This window comes from Fistularia commersonii, chromosome 27, assembly GCF_037954325.1.
Source record: "Fistularia commersonii isolate RoL2024-O1a breed Wild chromosome 27, RoL_Fcom_v1.0, whole genome shotgun sequence".
Taxonomy (NCBI): Eukaryota; Metazoa; Chordata; class Actinopteri; order Syngnathiformes; family Fistulariidae; genus Fistularia; species Fistularia commersonii.
In genome coordinates this window covers 11,348,751-11,366,594 of record NC_141310.1, presented here as the reverse complement: position 1 = coordinate 11,366,594, position 17,844 = coordinate 11,348,751, and the positions used below count along the sequence as shown (strand labels likewise).

Genomic DNA, 17,844 nt, shown 5'->3' with positions numbered 1-17,844 from the left:
CCTTGCATCGCTTTGCACAACCAACTATGATTGCCCTGATCTCACTTTTATTTTATACTTCTTACATGTTCTTCTTACAACCAAAGCAAATTCCTCGTAGTTGTAGAGTAACTTGTCGAATAACACAATTCTGATTCAGATGTAATTATAATCTCCTGTGATCGATCGCAGGTGAACCCCACGTCTCGCCCAATGAGAACGGCCCCCCGTCTATAGGATTGGATATGGATCATGAATAAATGAATGAATTAATTTCCATAAACTGAAAAAAATCTCCCCTCACCTGTGGTACTTTTGAGCTGCAACATTGCAGACAGGCTCAATTACACTGTTATTCTTATACACACACACACACACTCATATATATATATATATATATACACATGAATATGCTCTCATTCTCTCTCAACCTCTCAATAAAAAGAGGAAAATAAATCACTTAGCTGTCTCTGTGGGTTCGGGGTATTGGTGTTGGAGCAAAACTGCCCCGCCATCCCAGCTGAGCAGCCACGAATCTTAAAGCACCAGAAAAAAAGAGAAAATAAAAAAATCCCAGTTCCCCTTTTACGCTCAAAAAAAAAAAAAAAAAACACGGCGAAAATCACATTTCGGTTGAGGAGTCTAATAAATCTTGCCGAACGTGGCCGGAGAAGTGGAAAAAAAAAAAAAAAAAGTGGAAACCCGGGCGGTGGGGGGGGGCTGAGGTAGCCACATAAGAGGAGGTTTGTGTTAGCGGCGGGTAGATGAGGTGCGAGGGGAGTCAGCGGGAGGATTCGAGGCCTAAAAAAGCGCTTGTGCAACGGAGGAGTGATAACTCCGCCGCTGAATGTGTCTCTGTGCCGGGCCGACGAGCTCCCGAGATTTATATTCAGATAACATTTGACTATATGATGTGAGATTTCAAAGGAGCGCGGCGAAGATTTGCGCCCGTTTCGGGGAAAGTTCCGCGTCGCCTCTCATGAAGGGAAGGCAAAGAGAGGAAAAAAAAAAAAAAGAAGAAGAAAAAAAAAAAAGTTTCAGATTTGATCTCGCGACTTGAGAAAAAGGTTTGAGAATGTTGCTTTTGGATGGGCTTTTGATGATATTTTATTTTTTCGAGGACTCTAACTGAGCCCTCTCTGTCTGAACCCAAGGAGTTTCAAGCTCGGCTTCGGAGCTCAGTCCTGTGAACGCCACTTTTCACTTTTCACTTTTATAGCATTTAATTAGTTGAATTAATGTTATTATAGACATAGATATATAAGGAAACCTTTATCTGGTGTCTGCAGATGCATAGTGGAGAAAACGGACAAATTATTTAAGGGTGAAATCGACCAACAACCCACAGCCAATCACATGCTTCAATCCAAGCAGCAGCCAATCAGCTCCCTCCATCTAACCCTCTCTTCTCTCACACTTCCTGTTCTTTTTCCATCCATTCATAAACCTCCTCTTTCCAACATCCTTCCTCCCAGATCTTCACCATCTCTCTGTAACACCCTCGTTCCTCCATTCCTCCTCACTCCACATCTCCATCTCTTCTTCCTGTCTTCTCCTGTGTCTCTAACTCTTCAACTGCAGAAAAATCAATTTAAAAAAAAAAATATATATACATATATATAAAACCTCCAAATCAAGTACAAACACATATTTTGGAGGAAATTAAGGATAATATTACCTGATCATCAGCAAGGTATTACTTTAAAGTTAACAGGAATATCAAAAGGTTTCACAAAAATGATAAATACTCAACCCCTTAGAAAATAAGAAGATAGACATTTAAACAATTAATTTGTGTGTGAATGTGTGTGCGTGTGGAATTATGAATAAAAAAAAAAAATCTGATCTACTAATTTATGCCTTTTTAAAATTTTATTAATAAAATATTCTTTCATTTTATAATTGTATGTCCTATTTGAATTTTATATTTTATTTATTATTATTTACTTATTATTGCCACCTCTGACATGTAAACTGAGCGGAGGAGGGGGGCTGTACAGGGCCCATCAGACAAAATTTCACTTTCATAATTATTTTATTTGATTTTACGAGTTTATTTCCTATTTATAGGTAAATTTTATATGTAACTTTTATTTAATATGATTTAATATGATTTATTTTATATTGCCACCCCTAATATGTGACTGGGGTGAGGGGGCTCTGCATACCTGGGGCCCTGCAAAGTCTTAGTGTGGCCCTGCCGGGTACACGGGTCCCGGGGCCCGTCCGCCAAAATTTCACTTTCATAATTATTTTCTTTGATTTTACGAGTTTACTTCCTATTTATATGAAACTTTTATTTAATATGATTTATTTATTATTGTCACCCCAGACGGGAACTGGGCGAGGGGGCTCTGCAAGCCCAAGGCCCTGTGCACTTGGACTGTGTTAGCGCTGCCCTACCAGGTATGTGGGGCCCGGGGCCCCTCCGACAAAATGTTATTTTCATAATTATTTCCTGTGATTTCACACGTTTATTTCCTATTTAAATGTTATATTTTATTTAATGTTATTTATTTATTCTTGTCAGGGAGAGGGGCTCTGCAGGTGCGCGGGGCCCCGGGCCCCCTCCGCATCTCGAACGCGAGCGACCTTTGAAACGGCATCGGCGGCCTGTCGTCGCTAATTAAAACACGCATCGACAAATCTGCTGGCAATTACTACGCCCAGAAACATTTGCTGCGCTCACCACTTCATTCTTCACAACGTTTCCCCAAAAAACAAACACTGGTAGGAGCTTTGTTTGACATGGCAAAGCGCGTATTTATTTTACCATTTAAATGTTGCAAACACGGAGAGAGACGATAATGGAATCCAGATTTTTAAAACTTTTTTATTCCGCATCTCAGCACAGTGGTCCGGGTGCAGATGGCGGCCCCGGTGTCAACCGGGGTCGGGAGGCCCTCGCCGCCGCCGCCGCCGCCTGCCCGCCACATGGGCCGCTCGGAGGCAAAGCCGGGAGATGGAACGGCTCTCCGTCTAACTGACAGCGCGCAAAAGCTCCGGGACATAAAGTTATAAACTTGTCACCTGTCAAACGGCGCTGACGGGTCTCCGGGCGATCACAGCAAACCTACATCCAAATATGTAAACGATGTGCAAACACTTGCGGCCGCCTTGGTTCATCAGGTTCTTCTCCCGCTCAGGATTTCACGCTCAGCTCGACATTCTGACACAGTGTTTTGTTTCCTGATTTTGTCATAATTGCTTGTTGGTTTTTCAACTCTTTCTTTTGAAACGAATTTGTGCTGATGTTTTTAAGGACTAATTTAATTGAATGACTTTTGTATCTATTATCTCATCTTGCGCAAAATGTTGTGCTAAAAGTAAGACAGTGGTTTTAGGTATTATTTTGCTTATTGCTGAAGTAATAAATCAATCGATAGATAGATAGATAGATAGATAGATAGATAGATAGATAGATAGATAGATAGATAGATAGATAGATAGATAGATAGATAGATAGATAGATAGATAGATAGATAGATAGATAGATAGATAGATAGATAGATATAGAGATAGAGAGATAGAGAGATAGATAGAGATAGATAGAGATAGATCGATAGATGGATAGTATTAGTATTAGTATAATTAGTATAAGAAGTCATTTATTATCAATGTTGTTGTTGTTGTTGTTTCCTTTTATTATGATTATTTCTATGATATTTTGGTGGCCTTTGCCACCAGGGAGTTGGAATAATGACAATCTAACATAAAATTATCATTTATTTATTTAAAGAAAATTCTGATTTTATTTTATTTTATTTTATTTTATTTTATTTTATTTTATTTTTTATTTAGTTTATTTTAGTTTATGTTCATAGCATCTGGGATTTGCACTCTTGCTGTTTCCCCCTGATAGAAGTTGCAGTTGTTAAATATCCAGTGGTCAGTATTAAACAGTAGCCCGACAAGAATGACTTCACTTATTAGTTCGATCGAACTTGTGTGTGCGGACATGACTGATCAACACACGTGTGACACACATGCCAAACAGACGTCTGCGCACCGTGAACATGGCTGTTCCCATCCCTTTTAAGCAAACTGCAACTTTTTCATGTGAGATGTCCGGGGTTTCGCCGCCTCGTGTCGACACGTGTTGGCACGACACGCACGTTTAAGAAAAAAAAAACAAAAAAAACACGGGAACTGCATGTGTTCTTCAGGCGGAGAACAGAATACCTGATTCGGAACGACGCCAGGGGACGAGAGCCGGAACGGCGGGCGGCTATTTCGCTGAGACGGAGATTAAACCGGCTACTGAGGAACACCTGTCCCCTCCCGCCGGGGGCCCCAGACGGATCTTGGGGCCCCGTCATCACTTCCTCCCTTCTATTATGGTTAATGTTTTTTTTCTTAACCCTCTTCCCCCGTATTCTCTTACCCTGCGTGTCTGGCATTCTGTAGGCGTTGCGGTCGGGGGGGTGGAGAGGGTGGGCGGTGGGGGGGGTCCGGCTGCACGGCCAGCTGTGTGCCAGCTGCATGCCAGCAAAACGCCGAGCGGCGTGGAGAAAGGCCTATTATCTCCCACACGCACCCTCCCGCCTTTCACACCCCGCCCGCCCTCGCCTTGAAAAATCAGCCTCCTCCTCCGAGGTTATTCCCCCTCTCCGGCCCGAGAGCGAGAGCTTCCGCGCCAGGCCGTATATGTCACCGCGCCCGACACACACGGGAACGAACACGCCATTAGAGCGGTTCGAATCACCGGCCTTATCTGTCTGCTCTCACCGCTCATTTTTTTTCCTGCCGGACGCCTCTCGCCGCCGGTAGGATATGAGCAATTAGCAAGAAGGACCTTTTAGCTCTTCCAGCTGATTTGCGGCCAGCTCCCGCATATGCCTGTAATTCACTTTGACATTTAATCTCCTCACTTGTCACAGTCTTTATTGTGTATTACCGTAATATAAACAATAATGATGAAGTAATAATCAAATCTTGGGATGGGGGTTGGGGTGGGAGGGGTGTAATCATTTTTTTTTGTTTGTTTTTTTGCAGAAATGTCCACCGCTTGAACCTGTGGGAGATAAGCGAGCGTGCTCTGGAGAACGGGGGGCGGGGGGAGCGATGGGGGTCTTCCCGAGTCGGCCCGGGGGAAACGGATGACAGTTACACTAACCTCCAGCCAATTAACTGTCATCCTAGCTGTTGGTTTAACTGGCTGACCTTACCGCTCCTCTCTCTGTTTGTCTTATCGTTTCCGGAACCTCATCTGTATATGTAGAAATGCACCGGTGACCTCAGAGGGGGGCAAAGGTCAGGGTTCAACCCGCTGTGTATTTCTGGACCGCCAAGGCAAATAACCCCCCCTCCCCTCCGCCCCCACCCGGGCTCTTCTAAGAGAGAAATCAGAAAGAGAGCTATCAGTTATTACGTCCAATTACTCCCCAATCTCCCGCTCTAGCTACCTGTAAAATGACATTAGATATGCTTTTTTTTCTTTTTTTTTTCTCACGGTGTTCTGCAGATGGAGCTCCAGGGGGGCCTTGGTCCTCATCAGCTAATTGAGCGTGTTCACAGATCGGAGAGAGCCGTGATAATTTCTTCAAGAAACACATTTTTGTATATTTTTTTCACATGTATATTTTATATATATAATGTTAAATAATAATTAATAATAATTTAGTTAATTTTAATATTTTTTTTTAAATATGTTGATAACAATATAAATAAATATACATTTTTAATAATTTTATATAATATTAATTTCTTCATGGGACCCCTTGTATATATAGAAGTACGTATACATATATTTTTTTTTGTTTTGTTTTGTTTTTTTGAAGTGGTCGGTTCCATGCATGTGTTGGGTACAGTTTCAAATGCACGCCATTGTGTTAGCAATGCCTTATATATATTGAAGTATGTATTTATATAGATATATATATATGTTTTTTTATATGATTTTTTTTAAGTGGTTGGTTCCATACGTGTGTTGCGTACAGTTTCCAATGCACGCCACTGTTTTAGCATCACAACAGCAAGGCCGCTGTTGTTATTATAATTTTATATAATATTAATATTATAATTTTACATAATTTAACTTTCTTCATGGGACACCTTATATATATATATATATATATATAAGTATGTATATATATATATATATATATATTTTTTTTTTTTTTCAATTATATTTATTTTGTTTTTTTTTAAGTGGTTGGTTCTATGCGTGTGTTGGGTACAGTTTCAAATGCACGCCATTGTGTTAGCATCACAACAGCAAGGAGGCGGGTTGTGTTCACCGTCCAGGCGGGGGGTTCGGGGGGGTCGGGGCCTGTTTGTGGGTCCCATTGTGCCCACGCTCTCAGCTGAGGACAAAAAGTCAGAAAACACATCTCGGCGGGAGGCTGCGGGGGTGTATTCGCGCTCGACGGTACCCCCATTTCCTGTTTCCTGCGTCGGCCATCACTGGGGGAACCAAGCTTCTCCGAGGTCCGACGATTGCCGGGATCTCGAGATGTAAATAGTACCGTATATACACAAGTAATCACATTACAATCAGTGACTTTTTTTCCCCCGACTGTACAAGTTAATGCGCCGTAATCACGCCGCATTGTGTAAGCAGCTTCTTTGCATAGAAGAGTTTAGTTAAGTGACGCGTTACTTTCCGTGGGAAAGTAATCGATTACATGTGATAATTTAAATGCCACTTGTATTACATTGTAACAGGCCTACATTATTGTGAAAATGTTCGATTTGATCTTTTTAACTTACATGATATCTATACATACATGTTTTTATTTTGATTTTCTTCTCAGTTTACCAGCAGTTAGGAATTTCCCATAAATAGATGAGGGGATGAGAAAAGCTCTTATTATAGACGAGGCACCGATACGTCGACGGGCCGCCGCCACCGAACCACACACTGTCACACACCCTTTCATTCTCTAATAAACACCGACAAAACAGATGCATGCTCTAACGGACACACACACACACACACACACTGGTGGCATAGCTTTAACCGTCTCTCATTTGCATGGCAATGCCATTATGTGACGGAGGAGGTATCACGCTGGAGTGGCTGACAATGTGCCCCGACAGCGAGTTTATCTAAGCACAATGAAAAGTTGAGGGGGATAAAAGTAGTTGCTCTCCGCCGCTGATGTTCCCTGCCTCGGCGTGTATATACTTTGAAACGCCTCATTGACTAAGAGGAAACGTGCCACAGAGCCTCAAACTGCATGACAGACTGGAAAATCCACTATTTATATCCCTTGTTAAACCTTTGGTAAAACTTTGTATGTACGTATATTTAATCTTTAAAGCGCTCCGACGTTTTTCCCCCGACTTCTGTTTCTCGCACAGTCGCTAATTTTTATTTTTACTCAGTGGATTCAACAAATAGTAAGACCTCGGTAATAATTATCCTTCAGTAGGTATCAATAAAGCATCACAATTGTAACTTTTCTTCGACGAAATCATGATTATCATCGTTGCCATAATTATTATTATTATTTTTAGTATTGTTACAGTTTGTAAGAAAAATCTTACCAACAGCCAGTTGATTGTTTATGATAAGCTAAATTCATTTTAATCTTGCTTTAATCTTACTTGAATATATGTACATAATAAATATATGGACAAAAAAATGTGAAAATATATGGATACCAAGCCCTCATTTGTTTCTTTTTAAATGCAAAATTTGTAATTATGAATTCATTGAATTGCGCTTGTAAATGATTAACATTATTATTAGCTTGCATTCATTCATTCATTTAATTAGAATAAAATTATTTTCTCTTATTTCTGTTACATGAAATTTAATTTTATTTTGATCAAATTTAATAGAATCATTTTTTCCTTCTTTCCATTTTATTTTCTTTGATCAGATTTAATAAAATAATCCTGATACCCATTTCTATTTCTATTTTATTTTATTTTATTTTATTTTATTTTATTTTATTTTATTTTATTTTATTTTATTTTTTGTAAATGACGGCAACTTCTGTGCTCTTAGATAAATGCATCTGAATCAAAATGGAAACACCGAGGCTCATGATTTACTGCCTGCACACACCGGCGGGGTTTGTGGAGGCTGACGGCTGAAATGCGGCCAATCAATAGAAGGTTTTAAAACACATCACGGTTACGCTCAGGTCTGACAGCGGCGGCGGGCGATACGCGGCTTGTCTGGTGATGTCATGTGTTTGCGCGAGGCTCCGGCACGTACCAGTGAAGCGCATAAAAAATAAAAATGTCTGTGTTACGTTTTAATGTGGGACATGAAGAGGCCTATCCGCTGTATCCATGTTGAAATAAATCACTGGGCGCCGCGTATTGCGAAATACGCCGCCATGATAAGTTGGCGCTCGGCGTGTCCGGCACGCGCGGCGCCTCTGTCGTCCCTGTGTTTTGCTGATAAGCAGCCTCGGCTAAACAGTTTCCCTCCGCGCGCCTTCGCCCGACCCCACGCCGCGCCGCTTCTCCGGGAACCGCCATTACCCGGCGAGCCGGCGCACGGAAGCCTCACGCACGTCCGCGCAACATCGCATCTTCGATAGTCGCGTCTTAGAACGAGAATATCGGAGGAACACATTTCTTGATTGTAAAACGGAAGAGGTCAAAGGTCAACGCCGCTGTGCTTCATAATGATTAGCGTCGCGGCGCCGCGGAGAGAAAATGAGAATAGAATCAGCCTCGGTTTCTTTTAAAAACGGCGGGGACCCCGTCGACAACCGCCCCTCATTCTGCCCAAAAATACCGAGACCCCCAACGTCCCTCTCCTGGGACACGCATCCTGCCGCGTGAATAGTAAACATAATGATCCGAAATTCACTGCGGCGCAAATCCGGCAATTTGATGGTCGTCGGTCGTCGCTGGGAAATGAAACGTAAACGCCATATAGCGACGTTTGCTTGGACACAGCATTGATGCGATCGTCGTCCAGAACTCCGTAGACGTTTCTAAATCTTCTAAAGACGCTCAGCTGAACTCCCCGGAGGGACGTCGGACCTCAATTTGCCCCGAACCGCCACCGCCGTCGCCATCGTGGCCACGCCTTCCTTCACATGACACTACTGAGGAAGAGAGGACTTCCTTAATAAAGTCTATTAATCACGCCGGTTCGCCGGTTCACCCTCACACGAGCGTCTCCAATCAATCAAACCGACAATGCCTTCACCGGCGCACCGAGGTGGGACTTGTTGGAAGAATTTATTAAGTCTTTTTTTTTTTTATTTTTTTGAACCGGTCAGCCAATCCTGCGAGGTCACGCCCTCGCCCGCGATTAAAAAAAGAGCCCGTCGTAATCCGGGGCAAATATTAGAAACGTGCAAAATATGTTCTCTCATTAACAGCGACTGGCGAAAGCGTCGGGCGGCGGCGTTGGGCGGCGGCGTCCGTCCGCACAAGGCCTCCGCTGTGCCGCCGCGCCGCGTCCGGACGTCACTCCCTCGCGATCCTCTCGGAAGCCGGAGAAAATGTGTCTTATTAGTTCACGCCCGGCGGCGAAATTCTGTGCTACACCGCTGACCGGTGTACAAAGCTGAGAACGGCGAGGGCTGACGGTTCGCTCGGCCTCCGTCAGCGGCGTGCGAGATGGGAAGGGGGGTCGGTAAAAAAACGCGCAGCTGTTGGAAGCGGCGATGAGACCATGCGCTTTTTACGAACCCGCCCCTTCGCTCATCCCTTCGGTAAACGCTTTATAGGCAGATTAACATGGCAAAGAGATGAGCCAACGCCGCTCCGACCCCCGACCCCCGACCCCCAGGACCCCCAGGACCCCCAGGACCCGAGAAGCTTGTTAACCTCCATATATGTAGAAGGTTTCCTGTAAAAACGAGAGTTAGCAGCCGTCGTTTTGCTTGTTTGCGAACGGCGAGTTTGGACGTTTTTTGTGTTTTTTTTTTGTTTTTTTTTTGGCCGAGATGTTTCCCTCACCGGCTTTTTGCTTTGTCCCGGGGAGGAACTGAGAATCGGGGAGGGGGAGTCGGCCGGAGGCTCGGCGGTGACGGGGGTTCTGCCCGGCTTCAAAGCTGCATTTCCATAATTGCCCTGTAACTCGGGCCTGTCTGGAGGATCTGAAGGGGGCTGAGAAAAGCACAATCTTTCAGCTGGGTGAACGGGCAAAAAGCCCCCCGAACGCTTCTCTCCCTCCGCACACACACCCTTCTCCTCCACCCCCTCCACCCCCCGTCCCCACTTGTTGCCTTTCGGATTCAATGGAAGAATTTCTCTCTCTAACCTACATTAACAAAAGGCATGAAATCAGCGCCCTCCCTCTCTCGCGCCGCGGCCCCGGAGAATGTCACTCCTCCCGGGCCTTTTGTCCTTCGGCTCGCCAACCCCCCCCCCCCTCCACACACACACACACACACACACACCCTCCTTCTTCTCTCTTCCTGCTGCCTGGCTATTCTTTAACATCTCGCCACTGCACTTTTCACTCACTGAATAATAAATGTCTTATAACACGCGGGGACACAAAAGTTGCATATTTTGATAAGGGCAGTTTTTTTTTTTTTTTGTTGCTTGCAGCAGGCAGGCAGGGGGGGGAGGCTGGCGGGAGGGGGGAAGCGAGGTAAGTTGCAAACGCGCGGCTTCGGAGTTCGCACGTAGGTATGCGTCGGACATGTGTTCCCGACAGCGGATCCCCTCGGCTCTAACTAACACGCGGGATGATTGCCTGCAAAAGGGCAGCCGCTCTCTTGGCCCGGACCAGCAGCGCTCGGGTGGGGGGCAGGTGTGTGTGTGTGTGTGTGTAGGGGGGGGTTGACGGTGGCTCATAAAAGGATTAGTCCGACGCACAAAGACAGTGGGTCGCTTCTAAGCCCGACTAGGTCCACAAAGGAGGTGACATTTGTCTGTCTCTGTGGCGGGGGGAGGCCAGGAGGAGGTGGCACTTGTGGCGGAGCGACAATGACAGGAGGGTGGGATGAGTCCGAAACACAAGGACGACCCTTTTTTATTCCGAGCGGCCTCTGGACACCTCTGGCCTCCTCCAATGGGCCGCTCCGCTGTTTATTTACTCCTGACGGCTCCATCCCGCCGCCCCCCAGCCCCCCCCCCCCACCACCACTCTTTTCAAAAAAAAAAAAAAGACGGCTCGGATATCGTTTTAATGACCACCACCTCCTCCTTCTCTCCTCTGTCAAACTTTCGTCCGGCGGCGGAGCTTCGACCGCCTCCTGAAGATCCTTTCGCTTTTCGTGTAAAACACGGGGAGAAGCGACGATTATCGCTCATTCGCCGGTAGTTCATCCACTTAACGAAAGAAAAAAAAAAAAAAGCCTAGCTCGTAGCTCCGAGCTAAAACGTTAGCTAATGCATTCCATTTGCTCTTTGTAACCAGCAGGTCGGACACGTATGGCGACATAAGCCGCGGCCCGTCATTACTTTGTTTCTGCCGAGGCATTTTAATCCCCTGATTTCATGCACTGATCAGAGGAGGGGGGGGGCGGAAAAGGGGAGGGGGTGCAGACACGACCACTGTCCTCCTACAGAAGCGTTTCAATTGAATCCTCCTGATCAGGCGAGGCGTTCGAGGACCCTCGGGAGATCTCTGCGAGGGTTGAAGAAATTAAGCTAATTTTTATTTGTTATCACAGGACAAAAAAAAAAAATCATTCAATAATTTTTTTGACATTTTTTTTATGTAGCTTAAATCAACTCATTATTTAACATACGGCTCTTTTTTTTTTTTTTTTTTTTCTGAAATTTTTCAGAACACTTTTTTAAGGATTTGAATATATGTCTAAGAGTCACTTATGGCTTCAAGATGAAACCAACTTTAGGATTTTTTTTTTTAGATTTTCTGAAATGTTTCAGTACATTTTTTAAAGAATATGAATATATGTCTATGTAATAAATGTATTCTATTGAATATCACCCCCACCCACCCACCCCTGCCAGTCAGACTTATATTTTGAAATTACAAATCAGCCGAGTGCTATTATAAGAAGCTTCTATTTATTTTATTTCATTTTTTTGCGTGAATAAAACGGAAGGGGACACGAAAAGGGGGGGATTGGAGGAGAAGCAGAGGAAGGGAGGAGGGGAAGGCAGTTACATCAATCAGCTGATGCTACTTATGAATATGCATCAGGTCTTAAAGCGGGAGGATGATAATTGATTAGACCGGAAGGAGGGATGGCGGGCTTTTATTTTTATTTAATTTAATTTTTAATTTCTTCTTTTTCCTCGAACAAATCAGCTGCTTTCATCGATAAGAGAAAAAAGAATTAAAAGAGAAAAAAAAAAATAAAGAGGAAGAAAGAAAAGGAGATATCGTCTGAGGTGATCACGTGACTCGACGGTGTCCGTGTGTGTTTTTCCAAAATTGTAAATCGTTGGTGTGTGTGTGTGGTTGTGTGTGTGGGTGTGTGTATGTGTGTGTGTGTGTGTGTATGTCTGCACTGAAAAAACGATTCAAATGCCGTAATTCAAATAAATACTAAAGAGTGAATAAATGAAAATAATAAAAATTCTCCTCGATTGTGTTTGGTTTTGTTTTTGTTTTCGAGCGCGGGGAGAAAAAAGAAAATGAAAAGTTCCAGAGAATAAAGTTCTGAATGTTACAGTTTTTTATAAACAGGAAATTATTCGATTACTATGATCGGACTTTCATGAATAGTTATCTTTATTCTCTCTGTTTATCGACTGGTGATGTTTTTATTTTTGAATTTAGGAAAACGTCAAATATTTGACAGTCGGCTGCTTTTATTTAATATATTTTTCATGTACATATTAATGAACTCCCATTGTTTTTTGAACACACACTCATGTTCTTCATGTTAATGAATCGAATGCGACTTTAAGGATGATTTCTTTCAAGTTGCCTATTTTGTTTAATTAAAATTCCCCATTTCCGCTTTTTATTTTCCAATTACTTCCGGCGGGGAAATGCCATGAAAGTCTGATTTGGTCATATTTTCTTCTTGATCTTACCTTCCGTTAAATATTTTAACGTTCATTTCTTGTCGTCTATTTTTCCCCCAAATTGACGCCATATTATCACACTAATACACTCCCTTTAAAACATGAAAAGAACAATTTTCTTCAAGCAACATCGGATTTTAAAATCATAAACTCGCCACAACTCAGGCTTTTAAAGCAGCCCAACAAAGACACTGACGAATTTACAAAAGAAAACAGTGATTTCGATTTAACATTATTATCATTATTATTATTGCCTCGTCCGGATCACAGCTGATGGATAAATTACGAGGGTGTGTGTGTGAGGGGGAACTCGTGTGTGTGCGAGTATGTGTGTGTGTGTGTGTTCCTGACCGACGCGGAGCGACTGTAGAGGGAGCTCCAACACCAAGTTTGCATCCCAAAACTTCCTCTGATAAGGACTCTCACATGCAAAGCATCAAACCGAATAAACCACATTATTAGTGGATTGAACATCGATTATCGATTACTATACAAGCGGCTGCACACACACACACACACACACACACACAAACACACACACACACATATCCGTATATATATAAAGCATTGTAATGGAGCTGATGAGATTCAAGTGATTTTCAAAACCAAAGCTTCCCATGTTCAGGGTGGAAGTGAAGCATTTTGACCAAAGTGCATCTGCAAGCAAGCATCCCAGCCCAGGTCTCCTCTCTGGACTGAAGCAATTCAGGGGGAAAGCCAATGAAAGAATAAGTCATTTTAATGCGACCGATACGCCTCTATAAGGATAATCCCATAACATTAATATCCAAATATGCGCCACAATGCTGTCTAATTAGCTTTAAGTCCCGCCAGTATAAAGTGAGACAAATCCCCCTCCTCAATATTTACTTGAGCTTTGGAGGATGGAATCTCAATTTCTTTCTTTTTCCTTGTTTTTTTTTTTTTTTTTGGCTCAAGCCTGTTCACCAAGACCCACACGCATCCCAACACAAACCTAAAAAAAAATACATAAATAATAATCAAAATAAAAGCTGCTTCTTCACCGCTACGTTGTCGTTTCCAAAAAGCGACCATCTCCCCCTCTTTAAAGTTGCAGCAGTTCATTTATTAGCCAAAAATATAGACTTTTCTTGTACAATTTTGGTTCACAAGTATGTACATATTCTTAACTTTATATACAAAAAAGAAACCAAAAAAAAAAAAAAAAAGAGGGAAAAAAAAGAAGAAACGTCTGAACATCGAATCCTCACGGAGAGAAAGAAAGAGAACAGAAAAGAAAAGAAGGAAAGAAAAACTCACAGATTACAGGTTCATACATTATTACATTAGCAGTTTTACACAGGACATGCTTACAATGTAAGTATACAGAGATGTAGTATTCTTATTTTACATTCCATATTCAAATTGGATTGGCGGAGAAAAGAAATGAAAAGAGGGGGGGATGAAGGAAGAGAGGAAAGAAGTCAGAAATGAACCACTGGTGTGTGTGTGTTTGGGTGTGTGGGTGTGTGTTTTTGCCTTTTTTGAAGCCGTTTCTAAGGCCTAAAATAAACAGGAATAATAATATAAAAAAAAAAAAAAAGATAGTGATCTAAAAAAAAAAAGAAGAAAGGAAGCAAAGAGCTGACACACAACGTGTTGCTAACAAAAGTGACACTTGCCCCCCCCCCCCCCGCCCCCTTTTGTTTGTTTGTTGAATTTCAAATCAAATAAAGTGTAATTACATGTTATTACATGTAATTACATGTAATAACCCCCAGCCAGTGGTGACTTTGCATTGACCGAAACAAGTGGAAAAAAGCGGGGATGGGGGAAAAGTGTGTGTATGTGTGTGTGTGTGTGTGTGTGTGTGTGTGAGGGGGGGGGTCACACACGTGAAATGTCAGCTGATTTGAGCTTTTTTTTTTATATGAAAGGAAGAAGAAGAGGAAGAGGAGGAAGAAACGTGGCGTCAAAAGGAACAAAAAATAAAAAAAAGTTCCAGGCGCCGTTAACACTTTGGAAATTTAGATTTTTTTTTAATTCATTTTCTTATTTATTTACTCCGTTTCCCTTCGTCTTCCCCACATCCAAGGCACTGAGATCTTTTTTGAGAGCAGTGGCGATGGAGAAATTGAATTTATTCTAATTTTAATATGAATAAATCTAAATGAAACCGAATATTATTTTAGAGCCGAATTTAGTGTCGACAAAAAACAAGTTGCTTGTAAACAGTTAAAAAGGGCGAGCAGCTGAGAACACGCGACGTGACCTCAAATATCACGTGGACACACACACACACACATACAGAGCAAAAAAAAATGTGTTAAACACTGAAGCGCGCGTGCGTGCGTGTGTGCGTGTGCACACATTGACACGTTTTAAAATGATTTTTGTAAATGCTCTCTGCTTTCACACACACACACACACACACACACACACACACCACACGCTCTCTCTCACACAGACACCACACACTCTCTCTCTCACACACACACACACACACACACACACGGTTGCTGTAATTGCTGTAACACTGCGTGGCCTAGAGAGGGGGGATAATCCATCAGCGTGGGGAAAGGGGGGTAAAGAAAATAAAAATAAAAATATAATAATAATAATAATTATAATAAAAGGGCAATGGACTAGTGTCTCCGTTTTATCTCGTGTTTTTTTTTTTTGTTTTTTTTTTGTTTTAATACACTCGCGTCTCAGTGTCGTGGACATGTACCTGTGACGGGGCTCTCCGCGCTGCGGCTCCTGTCCTCCGCGGGCCGGCCGCCGTACAGGGCCAGGCCGGGGCCCAGGCCGGGGCCCCCGGCCGCCGCCGCCGCCGCCGCCGCGGCTGCCGCCGCCGCCGGGCTCGCCAGCCCCAGGTAGTGGTTGGAGTTCAGTAACGCCAGCTGGTGCGCGGAGAAGGCGGCGCGGTTCGTCCAGTTCTGGATCTTCCCCACGGGACACGGGGGGATGAGTCTGTGCGGGGCGAGGATGGCGGCGGCGGCGGCGGCGGCTGCGGCGGCGGCGGTGGCGGCGGGGGCCCCCGGCGCGCCGCCGATCTGCGGGGATTTGCGTGGATTGTCGGGCGCCGCGGCCGTTTCCGCCAGGGACCAGATCTTGGGTTTCTGCACCGGGGCCGGAGGAGGGGGAGGCGGCGGCGGCGGCGGCGGCGGCTGCGGGGCCGGAGGAGGGTGCTGCTGCAGCGGCTGCGGCTGCTGCTGGCTGTCCGTGGGAGGGGGTTTGATCTCCAGCGGCGGGTGGTGGTGGTGGTGCAGGTGGTGGTGGTGGTGGTGGTGGTGCAGGTGGTGGCCGTGGAAGTTCTCCCCGGCGTCCTTGCCCTCCTCCTCCTCCTCCTCTTCCTCCTCCTCCTCCTTCCCCGCGGCCTTTAGAAAGCCCCTCTCGGGTCCTTGTAAATCCTCAAACCCGTCCGAAACCTCCGAGTCGCTGCGGGCGTCCAGCTTCAGCTCGTCCTGCTCGTCCAGCTCGTCCTTGCTCTCGATGTTCTCCGTGTCGATGTTCTCCAGGTCGATCTCCTCCTCGTCGTCCCTCTTGTCTCCCTCCTCGCCGTCGTGGTCGCTGGTGTAAACATTCCCCTCCTCGTCGGTTCGGTTCCGGGGCGTCCACGTCATCTTGTTCTCCTTCTTTAACCTCCTGCGCGCATTGGCGAACCAGGTGGAGACTTGCGTCAGGGTCATCTTGGTGATGATGGCCAGCATGATCTTCTCGCCCTTGGTGGGGTAGGGGTTCTTGCGGTGCTCGCTGAGCCAGGCCTTCAGGGTGCTGGTGCTCTCCCGGGTGGCGTTCTTGGGTCTGGACGGGTCGCCGAACTGGTACTGGCCGTAGGGGTAGAAGGCCGGGTGGTGGTGGGCGAAGCCCGGGTGCTGCACGCCGGGCCCGTCCTTCAGCTCGTACTGGGCTCCCTGGGGACGGAGAGAGAAACAGAAATTAACATAAAAAAAAAAAAACAATCAAGTTAAAAAATTTAGAAAAAAAACGCAATTTGTTTGTTTACTTGAGATAGCTTTTATCGATTTTATTATTATTTTATTATAAAAAAAAACATTACTTTTATGGAACTTTTTATGCTGGACTTTGCTCCAATCCGGCGCGGATTTTATCTATTTATACATATACATATTTATAACTGAAATAGAAGTGTGTCAAAACTTCTAGACCCCCTTTTTTCTTCCACTCACTCCACAACATCACTCCTTTTTTTGTCATATCAGCGCGCACTATCGTACCGCCATCGCCGCTGTCGCGATAATGACTCACCAGCTGATTGAATATCGATATGTCGTTGGAGTACGGCAGGAAGGCTCCGTAGCCCTGCGCGGCGGCCGCGAACGGGGACCCGTACATGGTGGAGAGGACGTTGGAAAGCGCGCCGGACGGGCTGAGCTCCGCGCCGCCGCCTCCTCCGCCGCCGCCGCCACCGCCGCGTCCTCCGCCGCCTCCGCCGCCGCCGCCGCCGCCTCCTCCGCCGGCCAGACCCTGGCGCTCCGGAGGGTAGATGGGCCGGATGTACTGGTATCCCAGCTGGGGGAACGACATGCTGTGGCCCCGGGACGGACGGAGGGAGGGAGGGAGGGAGGGGAGAGAAGTCTGCAGCGGTCTCAGGAAACGACGGGAACCGCCTGGAGATCCACTTTTTTTGTTTGTTTGTTTCTTCTCCTCCTTCTTCTTCTTCTTCTTGTGTTTCTTCTCCGGTCCTTCACGGAGGGAGCATGGGAGCCGCGGAAGGTGCAAGCGGAGGGAAGGCTATATTTCCTCGGGAACGGCCAGTGTGAACGATCCGGTTGTTCTTCTTCCTCCTCCTCCTCCTCCTCCTCCTCCTCCCCCTACTCCTCTACTTCTTGTCCTTCTTCTTCTCCTTCTTCTTCTTCTTCTTCTTCTTCTTCTCCTCTCCACCCTCTCTTCCCTATTGATCTGGACGCACTAAGGTCAGGTCCTTACAGATTGCTTTAGATTATTGGGACTCCCTGGCTCAGATTGACATTTCTAGTCGTTTAGAAGCCCCGCCCATTTCTC

The 17,844-nt window shown here is 45.0% G+C and overlaps 1 protein-coding gene across 1 annotated transcript; it reads right to left on the bottom strand.

Moving 5' to 3' along the window:
• Positions 1 to 14,654: 14,654 nt before the first annotated feature.
• On the bottom strand, positions 14,655 to 17,515 carry irx3a (iroquois homeobox 3a). Its single transcript, XM_086175055.1, has 2 exons — positions 17,089 to 17,515; positions 14,655 to 16,733 (listed from the first exon to the last, which is right to left on the bottom strand). Exons 1-2 carry the CDS (start codon positions 17,365 to 17,367, stop codon positions 15,528 to 15,530), a joined length of 1,485 nt encoding a protein of 494 aa, XP_086031181.1. The 5' UTR covers positions 17,368 to 17,515; the 3' UTR covers positions 14,655 to 15,527.
• Between the last annotated feature and the right edge of the window lie 329 nt (positions 17,516 to 17,844).

What these genes read in the sequence shown, in the direction of transcription:
- irx3a (XM_086175055.1), bottom strand. Translation starts at nt 17,367, where the DNA reads ATGTCGTTCCCCCAGCTGGGATACCAGTACATCCGGCCCATCTACCCT. An exon ending in TATCGATATTCAATCAGCTG is followed by an intron (nt 16,734 to 17,088) that starts GTGAGTCATTAT and finishes CTCCGTCCCCAG; the next exon opens with GGAGCCCAGTACGAGCTGAA.